The 15,441-nt window shown below is 51.2% G+C and overlaps 1 protein-coding gene across 3 annotated transcripts in view; it reads left to right on the forward strand.

Annotated features, from left to right (window-relative positions):
• Positions 1-14,301, forward strand: part of ARHGEF15 (Rho guanine nucleotide exchange factor 15) — a 57,638-nt gene extending 43,337 nt beyond the window's left edge. For all 3 annotated transcript variants that reach the window (XM_081885231.1, XM_081885230.1, XM_081885229.1), the window contains exons 6-16: positions 123-355; positions 1,470-1,630; positions 2,195-2,347; positions 3,486-3,615; positions 4,302-4,376; positions 5,335-5,427; positions 7,726-7,880; positions 9,246-9,410; positions 9,695-9,780; positions 12,687-12,791; positions 13,715-14,301. In XM_081885231.1, the coding sequence (XP_081741357.1) occupies positions 123-355; positions 1,470-1,630; positions 2,195-2,347; positions 3,486-3,615; positions 4,302-4,376; positions 5,335-5,427; positions 7,726-7,880; positions 9,246-9,410; positions 9,695-9,780; positions 12,687-12,791; positions 13,715-13,902 (1,544 nt within the window). In that variant the 3' untranslated portion in view covers positions 13,903-14,301. The remainder of the gene's footprint in view (positions 1-122; positions 356-1,469; positions 1,631-2,194; positions 2,348-3,485; positions 3,616-4,301; positions 4,377-5,334; positions 5,428-7,725; positions 7,881-9,245; positions 9,411-9,694; positions 9,781-12,686; positions 12,792-13,714) is intronic.
• The last annotated feature ends 1,140 nt before the right edge of the window (positions 14,302-15,441 follow it).

Below are 15,441 nucleotides of genomic sequence, written 5' to 3' on the forward strand. Positions count from 1 at the left end.
AATCAACTACCAATGCACTATTATTTGATGCGATACAGAATACATCTGCAAAAAAGCACACATCAGTCTGGAGGGGCTACGTGTCTCTTTTTGAAACCCGTTTCCATCTCTTCCCTCCTCAGAGCCCCTGTACCAGACGTATCGCCAGGCTGTCATCTCCAAGGAGATCAAGAGGCAAACGGTCCCCCGCAACAGCAGCTTCAGCAGCTCTGACTATGGGGGCCCTTCCCCTGGCGAAGGGCCCGCGGGGCCTCGGGGCCCCATCCCGCACAGCACGCTTTGGCAGGAGCTGCCCGCTGTGCGAGAGAGCGGCCTTCTGGGAAATATCAGCCCTGAAGAGAGGAAGATGCAGGAGGTGAGTTGGCTGTTGTCTTGGGCAGAGTGATCTCCTGAGATCCTGTCATTGGAGATGGGCAGAGACTGAATCTGGGACCTTGTGCGTAGTCGGAGCGTGTCCTCTACTGCTGAGCCACAGACTCAGACTGAAATGGAAGTGGCCAAATGAAGAACCTTTTTGAGCCCAGAACACTTTGAGAACCAAAGAATTGTAGCATTGGAAGAGACCCATTAGTGTCAAGCAAACTGGTTGATGGGCTCATCTTAAAACAGCCCACTAAGCTATTTGTTTGGTTTTTTCAATGGGCTCATTTGATAATTTGAGGGAATTTGGGTTTTATTTGGCCTCTGATTGTGCACAACTTTCAAAAAGGTGGCTCTTCTTTCACAAATTGCATGTGTTTGTTTTGTGTGTTTTAATTGCTCATTCTAAACTTTAGGAAGCAGAACACTTTCAGATGAGTTTGTTGGGTGCTGATCAGTGTTTGAAAAGCATGAATTGATTTTACCCCGGGACAAACAAAATCCATACTTTACATATACAAGTTAATTGGGTTCTCAACTAGCCCATCATGAGAGATGTGGTAGATAGGTTTGCTTTTCCTGGCATCCCACTTTTTATGGTTCTTAGCAATTAATTAGTGAAAGATAAATAGAATAGGTAGGATTAGCTGTGTTCCGTCACATCACATACACTAGGTTTGCACACCATGCTATTCCAAACCAGAGAGGAGTTTGCATCCAATCTGCTCCAACCTGGTCATTCTGAAGCTGCGCCATGCTGAACTAACGAAGAGCTCGGGTTTGTGTGTTGTCCATACCTGGTTCATGCCTTAGCCCTTTTCAGACTTAACCATGAGCTGCTGCCAAGGTTTGCTGTATGAGTTACAGCTTGTGATTTGTCCAGGAGAGCAACACTCCAAGCCAAATAATTGCCTAGCTCAGCATGGCACAGTAGCAAAATAACCAGAGTTGAAGCAGCCAGAATCTCCCATTCAGCAGCCTGCACGTCCGTGCTAAACTATGGTTTGGCGTAGTGCGACAGGCGAAGCAAACCATGGTTGTGATGAGTCCTGCCCATCTCCTCCTACTGATCCTCCTTTCCATGGTTCTTGCCTCTCTGCCATGTCCAGAGCCTTTTTGAGGTGGTGACCTCCGAGGCATCCTACCTGCGCTCCCTGTTGCTGCTGATCGAGCACTTTATGGAATCGCGGGACCTGACAGCCACCATCCTTCTGCGCGAGCACCGTACCCTCTTTTCCAACATCCGCAAAGTCAAGGAGGTCAGCGAAAGGTCAGCTCCGCCTCTTTCTCTTCCCTTCTTCTGTCCCCTTTCCCTATATCGCCATGGGGCTATCCGGAAAAGTAAAGGAAACTGATCTATGATTATGCAAGAGAATAGGAGCCTGCCTTTTATCAAGTCTGGGGACATTTACAACCCTGAGTTTGAACATGGGACCTTCTGTATGAAGAGCATGTGCTCTGCCACTGACCTCCAGCCCCTTCCCCACTTCTCGTGAATGTCCCAGATATATACCGTATTTTTCGCCCTATAGGACTCACTTTTTCCCCTCCAAAAATGAAAGGGAAATGTGTGTGCGTCCTATGGGGCGAATGCAGGCTTTCCCCCTGGGCTTCCAAGGCTTGTGGATAGCAGCCTGTTCTGGTGGCTGGGGTCGGGGGAAGCTTGGGCTTCCCCCGCCCCAGCCCCGCACCTGGGGGAAAATAATTTTTCCCCCTTTATTCCCCCCCCCCAAAAAACCCCTAGGTGCGCCCTATGAGCCAGTGCGCCCTATAGGGCGAAAAATACGGTGTATATATATGGCTATTCATGACGCCAGTCCTTCCTCTTTGGCAGATTTCTGCATGATCTTGAAGGACGCCTGGCCGAGAGCCTGCAGATCTCGGACGTCTGTGACATAGTGGAGACACACGCACAGCAAAACTTCTCGGTCTACATTGACTATGTGCGCAACCAGCTGTACCAAGAGAAGACCTACAGCAGCCTCATGTGAGTGGCAGAAAGAGAGAAGGAAGCAAAAGGAGTTCTGTTGGGAGACTCTTGATAGTTTCAAAGGTCTCGATGGGAATAGGGAGCCGCTAGCCAAAGAATCTCTTTCTTTCTTTCTTTTGCGGTTGGTCTAGCAATTTCGGATTGTGTCTTTGTTTTTTATCTAGCGCATTTAAAAACCATGCTGTTTGGGCTGAAAGGTATTCCAGAGTGGCTTCAGAAAAAGAAAAACAGCATTAAGATGGTCCCTGCCCTCTCAGGCTTAGAATCTAGAAGAGACGACATGAAAGGGAAAAGGGGAGAGAAGGGAGGAGGACGAAAACAAGCTCAGGCACCAGTTCTTAAAGTTACCCTTCCAATATTGACCAGCTGGGGCGGAGACAGTTCAGGTAGCCCTGTGGAATGGCTGCCTGCTATGTGACGGTTGAGGCAAGGTTAGAAGTGGAGGCACTGAAATGGCCCTTCTTCTTCTTTTGCTCTGCAGCCTGATGGAATAGCTGCTTGCTTGTGTGTTCATAAGAAGCTGCATTATACGGAGCCAGACCTTCAGTCCATTGAGCTCAGTATTGGCTACCAATTTTTCTATGTTTTGAATGGTTCTTATTTTTATTGGGAAGCTGCCTTGAGTCCTGTGTCAGGCAGAAAGGCAGGGAATAAATAATAATATAATAATATAATAATATAATAATATAATAATATAATAATATAATAATATAATAATAGATATTATTATTATTATTATTATTATTATTATTATTATTATTACACTGATAGGCCGGGGCTCTCCAGTTCAACAACATCTGGAGGGCTAGCCCTGGTTTAGGGCTTTAAAGGTAACCACCTGTGCTTTAAATCAGCTCTGGAAATGAACCAGCATAGCCGGTGCAGAATAGCTTTCATATGCCCCCATTGCTTGCCCCTCTCAAGTAACGAGGCAGCTGTGTTTTCTACCAGAGGAAGCTTCTGAACCATCTTGAAAGGCAGCCCCATGTAGAATGTGCTGCTGTAGTCTAGTCTGGGTGTAACCTGGGCATGTATAACTATGGCAAGTTCCATCCTCCCCTCTCTAGGTGGCGCTGCAGTTGGAAGGCATAGCCTTCTTTCCTGATCCAATCCTGCCTCCTCTCTTCTTTCCCAGGGAGAAGAACCCCCAGTTTGCCATTGTCGTCACCCGGCTCCAGGAGCTCCCCCAATGCCAGCGGCTCCCCTTCATGTCCTTCCTGCTGCTTCCTTTCCAGAGGATCACCCGGATCAAGATGCTCATAGAGGTGGGGGCTCTGGAGACATTCAAGGAACCATAGAATCATAGAGCTGGAAGCATCTGCCAACCATTATCTATCTTCCCCTGCAACTTGTAGCTGTAGCAGGAGAGCGTTGAGAGTCTTCTAAGGCACGCTCAGTGCAAGTCTTCAGCAAGGTCCAGCAGAAGTGCTGTTGGCACCTTGGTCAAATGGGAGATGCTCTCCCAGAATCCTCTGCAAATCTCAGAGGTTGTGTGGCAGATGTGTCAATGTGGGAGGGGGTTAAAGAGACCCCTGACCATTAGGTCCAGTCGTGGCCGACTCTGGGGTTGTGGCGCTCATCTTGCTTTACTGGCCGAGGGAGCCGGCATACAGCTTCTGGGTCATGTGGCCAGCATGTCTAAGCCGCTTCTGGCACACCAGAGCAGCGCACAGAAACGCCGTTTACCTTCCTGCCAGAACGGTACCTATTTATCTACTTGCACTTTGACGTGCTTTCGAACTGCTAGGTGGGCAGGAGCTGGGACTGAGCAACGGGAGATCACCCTGTCACTGGGATTCGAACCGCCGACCTTCCGATCGGCAAGCCCTAGGCTCTGTGGTTAAACCCACAGCGCCACCCGTTCGTCCAATTGCTTAAGAGCAGAGGGTGCACCTGAAACCCATCTTCCAGCCCCATTTCCTACCCCTCTAAATTTACTTGTATCTCCTAGAATATCCTGCGTCGGACAGAAGAAGGCTCATTGCGAGAGCAGAACGCCATGAAAGCCTTGTCCTCTGTTTCCAAGGTGAGGATGACACTGATTATGTGAACTTATGGAGCCATCTCAGACTGAGTCAAACCTGTTAGCCTGCTATTGTGATTGGCAGCAGCTCTGCAGGGTCTTTTCCAGCGCTGCTAGCAAATATTATTTCAAACCAGAGATGCCCTTGTTGACCTTGGAATCTTTGCCATCCAAAGCACTAGATGTGCTGTTGAGCCGTGGCTTTGTTTGCATTACACTTCTTAATCCTGCTCCTTCCCAATAAAGGTAAAGGGACCCCTGATCATTAGGTCCAGTCATGGCCGACTCTGGGGTTGCAGCACTCATCTCGCTTTATTGGTCAAGGGAGCCGGCGTACAGCTTCCGGGTCATGTGGCCAGCATGACTAAGCCGCTTCTGGCGAACCAGAGCAGCGCGTGGAAACGCCGTTTACCTTCCCACCGGAGTGGTACCTATTTATCTACTTGCACTTTGACGTGCTTTCGAACTGCTAGGTTGGCAGGAGCAGGGACCGAGCAATGGGAGCTCACCCCGTCGCAGGGATTCAAACTGCCGACCTTCTGTTCAGCAAGTCCTAGGTGCTGTGGTTTAACCCACAGCGCCACCCGCGTCCCATTGCTCCTTCCCAATATTCAGGTGCTAAATGCCAATGGCTATGTAGCCAGAATGGGGCCGAGGGTGAAGCAAGAGGGATGTTTCAGATGAGTTGGGGTGAAATCCCAAGTTTCGCAGAAGTACAAAAAAAAGGAAGAAAAACTAGCCAAGAAGAGTGGAATGGAATGGAGTATCCTGGAATGTGTGTGGTTGGCTGGAGCACTGCACACTGCTGCATTTTGTTGCAGATATTTGCATGTATTTTTAATACTGCCTGTTTCCTAACCATTCCCTTCCCTTTGCGGTAGATCAGCAGCCCCTCGATGACCACAAGTAACGTGACTCTTTCCTCTCTCTACTTTTCCCATACCCTCCATCTCTGACCAAGATAATAGAAGAATGTAACTCTGAGGTGGGCCGCATGCGTCACATGGAGGAGCTCATCCACATCGCCAGCAAGATCGAGTTTGACAAGCTTAAGGTCAGGAAGTCTTCAGCTCTCTGCCTTGCTTTTGGGCTCACTCCACATGGCTCTTCCCTGATGCTCTCTGCCTGCCTAAATTGCGGAATGAAAACATTGCTGTGCCTCTTCCTCTTTGCGAATTGTGCTAAGCAGCATAACAGAGCGCATCACGTTATTTTTCTCTGCTTGGTTCCGAATATCTCCCTCTCCTTTACAACGGTGCCTTACCCAACCCTTGGAAACAATAAGTCATTTGATCCCGTTCCTTGGAATCGGTGAGCTACCCGTGTGATTGGAGCGTTGACGATCTGTGAATTTAGGGTTCAAACCCTCACTCGGCCTTGAAGCGCACTGGCCAATCTTGGGCTGGGGTCCCTCAGCCTAGCCTACCTCACAGGGTTGTTGTGAAAATAACATTGCCTATCTGCCATCCCCCTTCAGCTCCTTGGAAGAAGAGCAGCGCAATAATAATAATAATTGCAAAATTCATGCTATTAATAGACATTGTGGACCGTTTGAACATCTTATTTACAGTTAAGCAGTATACACATTCTGCTAATTAATTAATTTACTTGAGCTAATTAATTAATTAGTTAATTGAGTTGTCTTGCTGGTCAGCACCACCCCTGTCGGAGGCAGTGTGCTTCTGAATTCCAGTTGCAGAAACCGCAGGCGGGGAGGATGCTGTTGTGCTCAGGTTCTGCTGCTGAATGGGCTTCCCACTGTAGGCATCTGGTTGGCCAAAATGAGAACAGGATGCTGGACTAAATGGGCCATTGGCCTGATCCAGGACGGATCTCTGTATTGTTCTTAATAGACCAGTTAAATATTGCCGGTTGACCACCAACTCTTTGTCAAATACGCCCAGAAACTTTGATGTCAGGGATGCTCGAGAAATTAGCCCACTGGCCTTCTTACTCACTTAGAACAACCACCCTTAAAAAATAAAAATTAAAAAGTGAGGCTTTGCCATTGCTTCTCTTTCTTTCTGTTTTTAATTTTGATGTTTTTAAAATTTGTGACTCAAGGCTGACCCGCTTGTTCCAGGATAAAAGCCAAAGAAAGCCCAGAGCTGTTAGTTAATCACTCGCAGTTCTAGAAAGCTTACCGTACTTTTCCGTCTATAAGACGCCCCCATGTATAGGACACTCCCTATTTTGGGGGACTCAAATTTAAGAAAATGGGGGGAGATGGCACAGAGTTGAGCTTTTTTTGCGGAGGATTGACCAGGGCTGTTGAGAGTTTTTTTGGGGGGGGGTTGCCAAAAGCCCATACGCGTTGCTAAATCAGCCTCCTGTCTGTCACATCGTTTGCATAAATTGCCAATCGACCGCCCAACTACCTACCGAGCATCGGCCAATCAACACTACCCAGTGTGGTGTAGTAGTTAAGAGGGGTAGACTCGTGATCTGGTGAACCGGGTTCGCTTCCCCACTCCTCCACATGCAGCTGCTGGGCAACTTTGGGCTAGTCACACTTCTCTGAAGTCTCTCAGCCCCACTCACCTCACAGAGTGTTTGTTGTGGGGAAGGAAGGGATAGGAGAATGTTAGCCACTTTGAGACTCCCTAGGGTAGTGATAAAGTGGGATATCAAATCCAAACTCCTCTTCTTCTTCTACCCATTGACGCAGCAGCCAATAACACGCCCAATAGCCGCTGACTGCCTTGGAAGCAACCAATCAAACGTCCACCCTATGCACTGCCCATGTATAAGACGGCCCCCACTTTTTAGCATGATTTTTAAAGAAAAAACCATAGTCCTATACACGGAAAAGTACGGTACTTCCCATTGCTTAGAGGAAAGAAAAAGTTAATTTCATTGTTTCACAATAGCAGTTGTTGTTGTCTTTTAAAAAAATTATAATTAGTGTAAGTGTAAAACCTGTAAATAATTAAAGCACCTTTGTGTTTGATCGGATGAAGTTAATGCTGTCTAAAAAACATTTGACCTGACACTTGAACACCCACACCCCCACACCCACGTACATGTCAAATGCTCAGCAGAAAGTACTGTATTTTTTGCTCTATAAGACTCACTTTTTCCCTCCTAAAAAGTAAGGGGAAATGTGTGTGCGTCTTATGGAGTGAATGCAGGCTGCACGGCTATCCCAGAAGCCAGAAGAGCAAGAGGGATTGCTGCTTTCACTGTGCATCGGATCCCTCTTGCTGTTCTGGCTTCTGAGATTCAGAATATTTTTTTTCTTGTTTTCCTCCTCCAAAAACTAGGTGCGTCTTATAGAGCAAAAAATACAGTAATCCAAGTTGGTGGCCTGTTTTGGGAGCTTCAATTCTGCTTTGATTTCTCTTTGATCCAGGCAGTTCCCATCATCTCCCAGAGCCGGCAGCTGCTGAAACAGGGCGAGCTGCTGGAGGTGGTTCACCGGGGCACCATCTTTGGCACCAAGCCCAAACTGGTCCCCATTTACTTGTACCTCTTCAACGACCTGCTGCTCATCACCCAGCGGAAGAGGTGAGCTGAAAAACAGGGAGCTGCCTTACAGCGGAGTCAATCAGACTCTTGGCCCATCTCCCTTGGTATTATGTGCAAGGGCTCTCCAGAGTTTCAGACAGGAGACTTATTCCCAGCCCTACCTGGAGATGCTGGGGATTAAGCCCTGGGGTCTTCTGCATGCAAGTCAGATGCTCTGATCTACGACTCTTGGCTTGTATGGGGTTCAGTCCCATGATCTTGGTGGTATCAGCACCAGGCTGAGCTAACACGCTGGATTTTTTTCTCCTTGGCAAGGAGTGGTTGAGTAGGTGGGTGTGCTTGGCCCCCCAACAAAGGAAAGGGCATGCAAATTTTGGACAGGGACAATATGGGGAAGGGAAGGGATCTTAAGAAGTGACTCATGGGGCAGAGAAGCAGAATCAGGTAGCTGAAAGCCTGCAGCCTGTGATGCAGTTATACTACAGTGGTACCTCAGGTTAAGTACTTAATTCGTTCCGGAGGTCCGTTCTTAACCTGAAACTGTTCTTAACCTGAAGCACCACTTTAGCTAATGGGGCCTCCTGCTGCTGCCACGCCGCCAGAGCATGATTTCTGTTCTCATCCTGAAGCAAAGTTCTTAACCTGAAGCACTATTTCTGGGCTAGCAGAGTGTGTAACCTGAAGCGTATGTAACCCGAGGTACCACTGTAATTTTAAGCCTGTTGCTTTATTCTCAAGGACCAGAAACTTTAAACATAGTAAGTTCGGTTTACGAACTTAATCCGTTCCAGAAGTCTGTTCTTAAACCGAAACCGTTCTTAAACCAAGGCGCGCTTTCCCTAATGAGGCCTCCTGGTGCCCTTTCACCATTTGGCTTCCGTTCTTAGACTGAGGTAAAGTTCGCAAACTAGGACACTACTTCCGGCTTTGCGGAGTTCGTAAACCGAATCATTTGTAAACAGGACTGTTCTTAAACCGAGGTACCACTGTACAGTCAAACCTCGGTTCCTGAACGCCGAAAACCCAGGAGTAAAAGTTCCAGTTTTCGAATGATTTTCGGAAGCTGAATGTGCTACTGAACATGCTACCCTATTGTATTGAGGCTTCTGCTTTCAGTTTTCAGTTGTCGAACGCTTCAGAAGTCAAACGGTCTTCCGGAATGGATTACATTTGACAACCAAGGTTTGACTGTAATAATAAGAGTGGTGATTGCCCAAGTGTTGGCTGCTTGTGGGGTGTAAACATGGCAATGCACACACCAGTCTATTTATTCCACTTTGCTGAAGGAACAGCAGCCATTTTCCAAGATGATGTTTTCTGTAAAGAAAGGGCTTATATGTGCACATTGCGGCTTAGCAGTCCCTCTGCTATAGGTTTTCTCCTCTGCTTCACCCTCTCCTGCAGTTCAGAGCGCTTTGTGGTGCTGGATTATGCCCACCGCTCTCTCGTCCAGGCCCAGGGCTGCTGCGAATCCTCCACAAGCCACAGCGCGGAGAACAGCTTCTACCTGACGCTGCTGGAGAACCATCAAGGACGGAGCAGTGACCGGCTCTGCCGGGCCCCAACACAGTGAGTGGTGGAGATCAGGCTGGGCGTGGGATTCGGGAAGAAAATGACAACTAGCTAAAGTCCTGGTTCGTACATGATGCACACCTATGGTTGATTCAACCGTGGTTTCTTACACCATGGCTTTGCATTGCGTGCAAACTCTGCCCAGGGGCTTCCCTATGGTTCTGATGCATCGAATCACTTTCCAAAAAAACATTCTTGCAGGACCGCAATTGCCTCACCTCTTCCAGAACCAGCCCACCATGGCGAAAGGTGCTTTTCATGGATTTGTCATTTGGTTTCAGGTCAGATATGCACCGCTGGACGGGTGCTTTCCCTCGCCATGAATCCCAGTCGGTTGGCAAACAGGAAACCATCTATGAGGACTGGGGTGAGACACATTGGTTTCATGTACACACTGCCTCAAATCCGCTCTTGTCATTACTGCCAGCAGAATTTATTTGCTTTCTTGTTACATTTAGATCCCACCTTTCTTCCAAGGACCTCAAAGGAGTGTGTGTGTTCCCCACCCCCACTCCAAATTTTATCCTCCTGACAACCTTCTGAGATAGGTTAGGCTTAGAGGAGGTGTCTGGCTTAGTATCACCCACCTGAGCTTCACTGCCATGCAAGAATTTGAACTCGGGTCTCCCAGGTCTTGGTCTGAGGCTGTGTACACACTATGCCTCTAGAGTCCATTCAAAGCCCGTTCATTCCCTCAAAGAATTCTGGGCGTCGTAGTATGTTAGGATTTGCTGGGGATTGTAACTCTGTGAGGGGTAAACTACAGGGCCCAGAATTCTTTGAGGGGAAAGAGTCTTCCTTGAATGTGCTTGAAGGGTGTGTAGTGTGTACATAGCCCGACGCGCTAACTGCTTCAGAGGTGGGATTTGAATCAGGATGGTGGTGCTGGGAGGGGGATTTTGGTCAGCCCCCATGTACATTGATTTTCTTGGATTTGTTTATAAAAATACTTGTATACCACGATTCCATTTTTTTAAAAAATACCAAGTTGGTTTACAACAATTATACACAGCATACATAACGAAAACCACATCGAGATTTAAAATTATAGATCAGCAGCAAACTGTGACAGGAAATGTTTTTCTTCATGGTCTGTGTAAGCCTCACAATTGTAAGCTGCACAAGCTCACCAATGTAAAATGACGCCCTCACCTTAGAGCTGCGGTTCCCTTCAATTACTGGTAACTAGTAAGTTATTTTTTGAGAGAAAGACCCTCTTCCCCTTCCTGGCTATGAACCATAATCCCCAGATTCCCAGTGTTCATTTTTTGGTTTTTAAATAAGAAAAAGAGAGCAAGTTTCTAGCATCTGTAGAACCTGCAGTACAAGGCAAAATGTACTACAGTGGTGCCCCGCTAGACGAATGCCTCGCAAGACGAAAAACCCGCAAGACGAAAGGGTTTTTCGGTTTTTGCGACGCTTCGCTAGACGATTTTCCCTATGGGCTTGCATCGCAAGACGAAAGCCCATAGGGAAATCTCGGGGACCTTTTTTTAAATGCTGGCGGTGGGGAGCAAAGCCTTCCCCCCCCCTCCGGACTTCAGAAGAGGTCCAGGAAGGACGGCGGGGGCGAAAGGCTTTGCTCCCCACCGCCAGCATTTTAAAAGCGGTCCGGGATAGCAGGGAAGCGCTTCCCGCTATCCCGGACGGCTTTTGAAGGCAGGCAGGGGGGGCAAAGACTTTTGCCCCCCCTGCCTGCCTAACCGGGGGCTTTTAAATCGCCCCGGGACTGTCCGGGGCGATTTAAAAGCCCCCGGACGGCTTTTGAAGCCTCCCCCCGCCGCCCGGCTTCGGGGCATCGTCCCGATGCCGGGCGGTGGGGCAGGAACGCCTCCCCCAGCCGCCCGGCATCGGAACGATGTCCCGAAGCCGGGCGGCCGGGCGGGAAAGCCTCCCCCCGCCGCCCGGCTTAGGGGCATCGTCCCGATGCCGGGCGGTGGGGCAGGAACGCCTCCCCCAGCCGCCCGTCATCGGAACAATGTCCCGAAGCCGGGCGGCCGGGCGGGAAAGCCTCCCCCCGCCGCCCGGCTTCGGGGCATCGTCCCGATGCCGGGAAGTGGGGCAGGAACGCCTCCCCCAGCCGCCCGGCTTCGGGGCATCGTCCCGATGCCGGGCGGTGGGGCAGGAACGCCTCCCCCAGCCGCCCGGCATCGGAACGATGTCCCGAAGCCGGGCGGCCGGGCGGGAAAGCCTCCCCCCGCCGCCCGGCTTCGGGGCATCGTCCCGATGCCGGGAAGTGGGGCAGGAACGCCTCCCCCAGCCGCCCGGCTTCGGGGCATCGTCCCGATGCCGGGCGGTGGGGCAGGAACGCCTCCCCCCGCCGCCCGGCATCGGGGCATCGTCCCGATGCCGGGCGGTGGGGCAGGAACGCCTCCCCCAGCCGCCCGGCATCGGAACGATGTCCCGAAGCCGGGCGGCCGGGCGGGAAAGCCTCCCCCAGCCGCCCGGCTTCGGGGCATCGTCCCGATGCCGGGCAGTGGGGCAGGAACGCCTCCCCCCGCCGCCCGGCATCGGGGCATCGTCCCGATGCCGGGCAGTGGGGCAGGAACGCCTCCCCCCGCCGCCCGGCATCGGGGCATCGTCCCGATGCCGGGCGGTGGGGCAGGAACGCCTCCCCCCGCCGCCCGGCATCGGGGCATCGTCCCGATGCCGGGCGGTGGGGCAGGAACGAATCCCCCAGCCGCCCGGCATCGGAACGATGTCCCGAAGCCGGGCGGCCGGGCGAGAAAGCCTCCCCCCGCCGCCCGGCATCGGAACGATGTCCCGAAGCCGAGCGGCGGGGCGAGAAAGCCTTTGTCCCCCCTGCCTGCCTTCCCAGGGGCTTTTAAATCGCCCCGGACAGCGGAGAAGTCCTCCGCTGTCCCGGGCGATTTTAAATTGCCGCCCGCCAGAAGAGGTCGGGGGAAGGCGTTTTCCATAGGAACGCATTAATTGATTTTCAATGCATTCCTATGGAAAACCGTGCATCGCAAGACAAAAAACTCGCAAGACGAAGAGACTTGCGGAACGAATTAATTTCGTCTTGCGAGGCACCACTGTATTCTCATTGTTTTTGGTGAGGAACAGGTCTGTGTCCAACGTACTCTCAGTGTTTAATTTGCTTCCCCCTGGAACTATTTTTGTGGATGTGTGTGTTCCTTCCTCCATGACTGTGTGTCCAATTATAGGAAGATCATTTTCACCTATATCTGTAAACCTCCCTGTACCCTATGCCAATGCCTCTTTTTCGTTCTTTCCTTCTTTCACCCTCCTTCCTTCCCTCTTTCCTCACAGACTGCCCTCAGGTGCAGTGCATTGAGACCTACTCTGCTGCCCAGGCCGACGAACTGAGCCTAGAGCCTACGGACATTGTCAATGTGCTACGCAAAACCAATGAGGGTATGTGTGTGTTTAATTTCGAAATGCGTGTCCGTTTAATAGCGACGTGTGTGGAGTTATCGAATCAGTCTGCAAAAGTGTCACTTATCCCAGATAGATAAAGGGGAAGGGGGAAGGTATTCACCACAGAAGGTATGCCATGTTTAAGGTAATTTAGGTAGGTTAATGCCATGTTTAGCTGGATGTGGGTGGTGCTGTGGGTTAAACCACAGAGCCTAGGACTTGCCGATCAGAAGGTTGGCAGTTCGAATCCCCGCGACGGGGTGAGCTCCCATTGCTCGGTCCCTGCTCCGGCGGGAAGGTAAACAGCGTTTCCGTAAGCTGCTCTGGTTCACCAGAAGCGGCTTCGTCATGCTGGCCACATGACCCAGAAGCTTTTTGCCAGCTCCCTCGGCCAGTAAAGCAAGATGAGCGCCGCAACCCCAGAGTCGGTCACGACTGGACCTAACGGTCAGGGGTCCCTTTACCTTTACTAATGCCATGTTTAAGGTAGTTAAAAATATGGAATTTGCACCCAGAGGCAACATATGGTTTTGAATCCCAGTTCCTGGAAAACGCAGGTGGGAAGCATTTGGCTGTGCTCAGACCCATCTTCTGGCCTTTTCACAGGGCATCTGAGAGAACAAGACAATATGAACTACTGGGCTAGTCCATCAAAACTCTTCTTAAGTCCTTACAAGGCGGTCCTCATTCAGTTTTTGACACACACACACTCCCTGCAATCTAGGGCCCACATACTTTATTGATATGCTGCATTCTGACCCCACCCTTCCTGCAAAGCAGCAGTGATTCTGGAAGCTTCTAGAAGCTTCAAATTCAACTCCTGAGAGAACAACCCTCCCAGTGGCTTTGAAGGCGAGGAAAGGGGCGGACAGGAAGCGAGAGGCTGACGGGTCTCCTTCCCTTTTCCTCCCCCCTTGTAGGCTGGTATGAGGGCGTCCGCCTGACCGACGGCAAGAAGGGCTGGTTCCCCTCGCGCTACGTGCAGGAGATCACGAATGAGCACGTGCGGCGGCGCAACCTCCGCGAGCGCTACCGCGTCCTGCAGGCCGCCCGCCAACTCCAGCTGACGCGCACCAGCCACACGAAGAGCAAGTACAGTTCGGCCTGAGGCGGCGGGCACAGAGCCACGGAACGAGGATGTTTATCCCACTACTGGGCTCAGACTAAGAGCAACACCAGCTCTGCTCAGGGCAGGAGAAGCACTGCCACAAAGGGGGGCACCAAAGATGGCAGCAGTAGGTGGCGCTAGAGGGGAGGAAGACCAATTTATAGCACAAGCCCACAATGCTTCTCGCTGGACATAGACTGTAATGCCACAAGCGGGCCACCAGAGGCATCAGAGGCACACCACCCAACCTGCCTGCTTTGCCTGCTGTTTGCCAGAAGAGGGCGGTGTTGCCAGCATCTTCAGCTTCATTGCACTGTGCACAGAGCCACTTACGGCTGGCTCGACTACAAACTCATCTGAACTCTTCAGCACTTGTCCTGCTTGGTGGGGAAGCTCAACAGCCAACTTCCTCAGCCAGAGGGAGGGATGCGGTGGGTGGGCTGCCTCCAGCAACGCTGCATGGGAAAAAGCCAGATCACCCCACCCACACCTGTGGCATCATTGTCAGGCCAGATGCATTGAGGTAGATGATTCAGGGGCACCCGCAATGACAAACTTTGTCAGCACAGGGGATATTTTTTCCTGTCTGCGCGGGTGGCACTGTGGTCTAAATAACAGAGCCTAGGACTTGCCAATCAGAAGGTCTGTGGTTCGAATCCCCGCAATGGGGTGAGCTCCCGTTGCTCGGTCCCTGCTCCTTCCAAACTAGCAGTTCGAAAGCACGTCTAAGTGCAAGTAGATAAATAGGTACCACCCCGGGGGGGGGGGGGTAAACGGCGTTTCCGTGCGCTGCTCTGGTTTGCCAGAAGCGGCTTAGTCATGCTGGCCACATGACCCGGAAGCTGTACGCCGGCTCCCTCGGCCAATAAAGCGAGATGAGCGCTGCAACCCCAGAGTCGGCCACGACTGGACCTAATGGTCAGGGGTCCCTTTACTTTTACCTCCTGCGCTCAGAGGGTTGAATTTACGTGCTTGCAAAGACCGGGTCCCTTTTTCACACGGAGAGGAGCAGCTAGCTGGAGCCTCCCTTTGCCAACGCCTGTTAACAATGCGGGAGGTGGGCACTCCGTTTGAAAGCAGGATTGCAAGTGTAGTCCGCCCCCTTCCCAGAACCGGATGCTTGAACACAGCACCTTCTTTGCCAGCAAGCTGGAGCACGATTTGCACACAGCCCCCATCCTCCTCTGGATACAGAGGGTCAGTCAATTCCACGTGTGGGTAAACCGACCCAGAACCTGCCCCAAGGCCTCGTGGGCCTGATGCTGCTTCCCACACCCTACCCCTGGCTCAAGGGTGCCCTAACTGCGGGGTTGGCTGTGCCTTTTCCTACCAGGCCATGTTAGGAACCTGGGATTTACCTTTTGCAAAAGTGGGGAATCCCTTCCTCTTGGTGCCATCGATCTCTGCTAATATTGCAGAGACTCTCCCTGCTGTTCTTCGCCTCAGGGCCCTCTCTCTACCTCAGCGGCTATGCTCCTTGCCAACTAGCGCTCCCGCTTCTCCTTTAGCCCTTGCAGGGGATTGGGGCCTCCTGGCTCT

Source organism: Podarcis melisellensis (genome assembly GCF_964234715.1).
Source record: "Podarcis melisellensis genome assembly, chromosome: 13".
Classification (NCBI taxonomy): Eukaryota; Metazoa; Chordata; class Lepidosauria; order Squamata; family Lacertidae; genus Podarcis; species Podarcis melisellensis.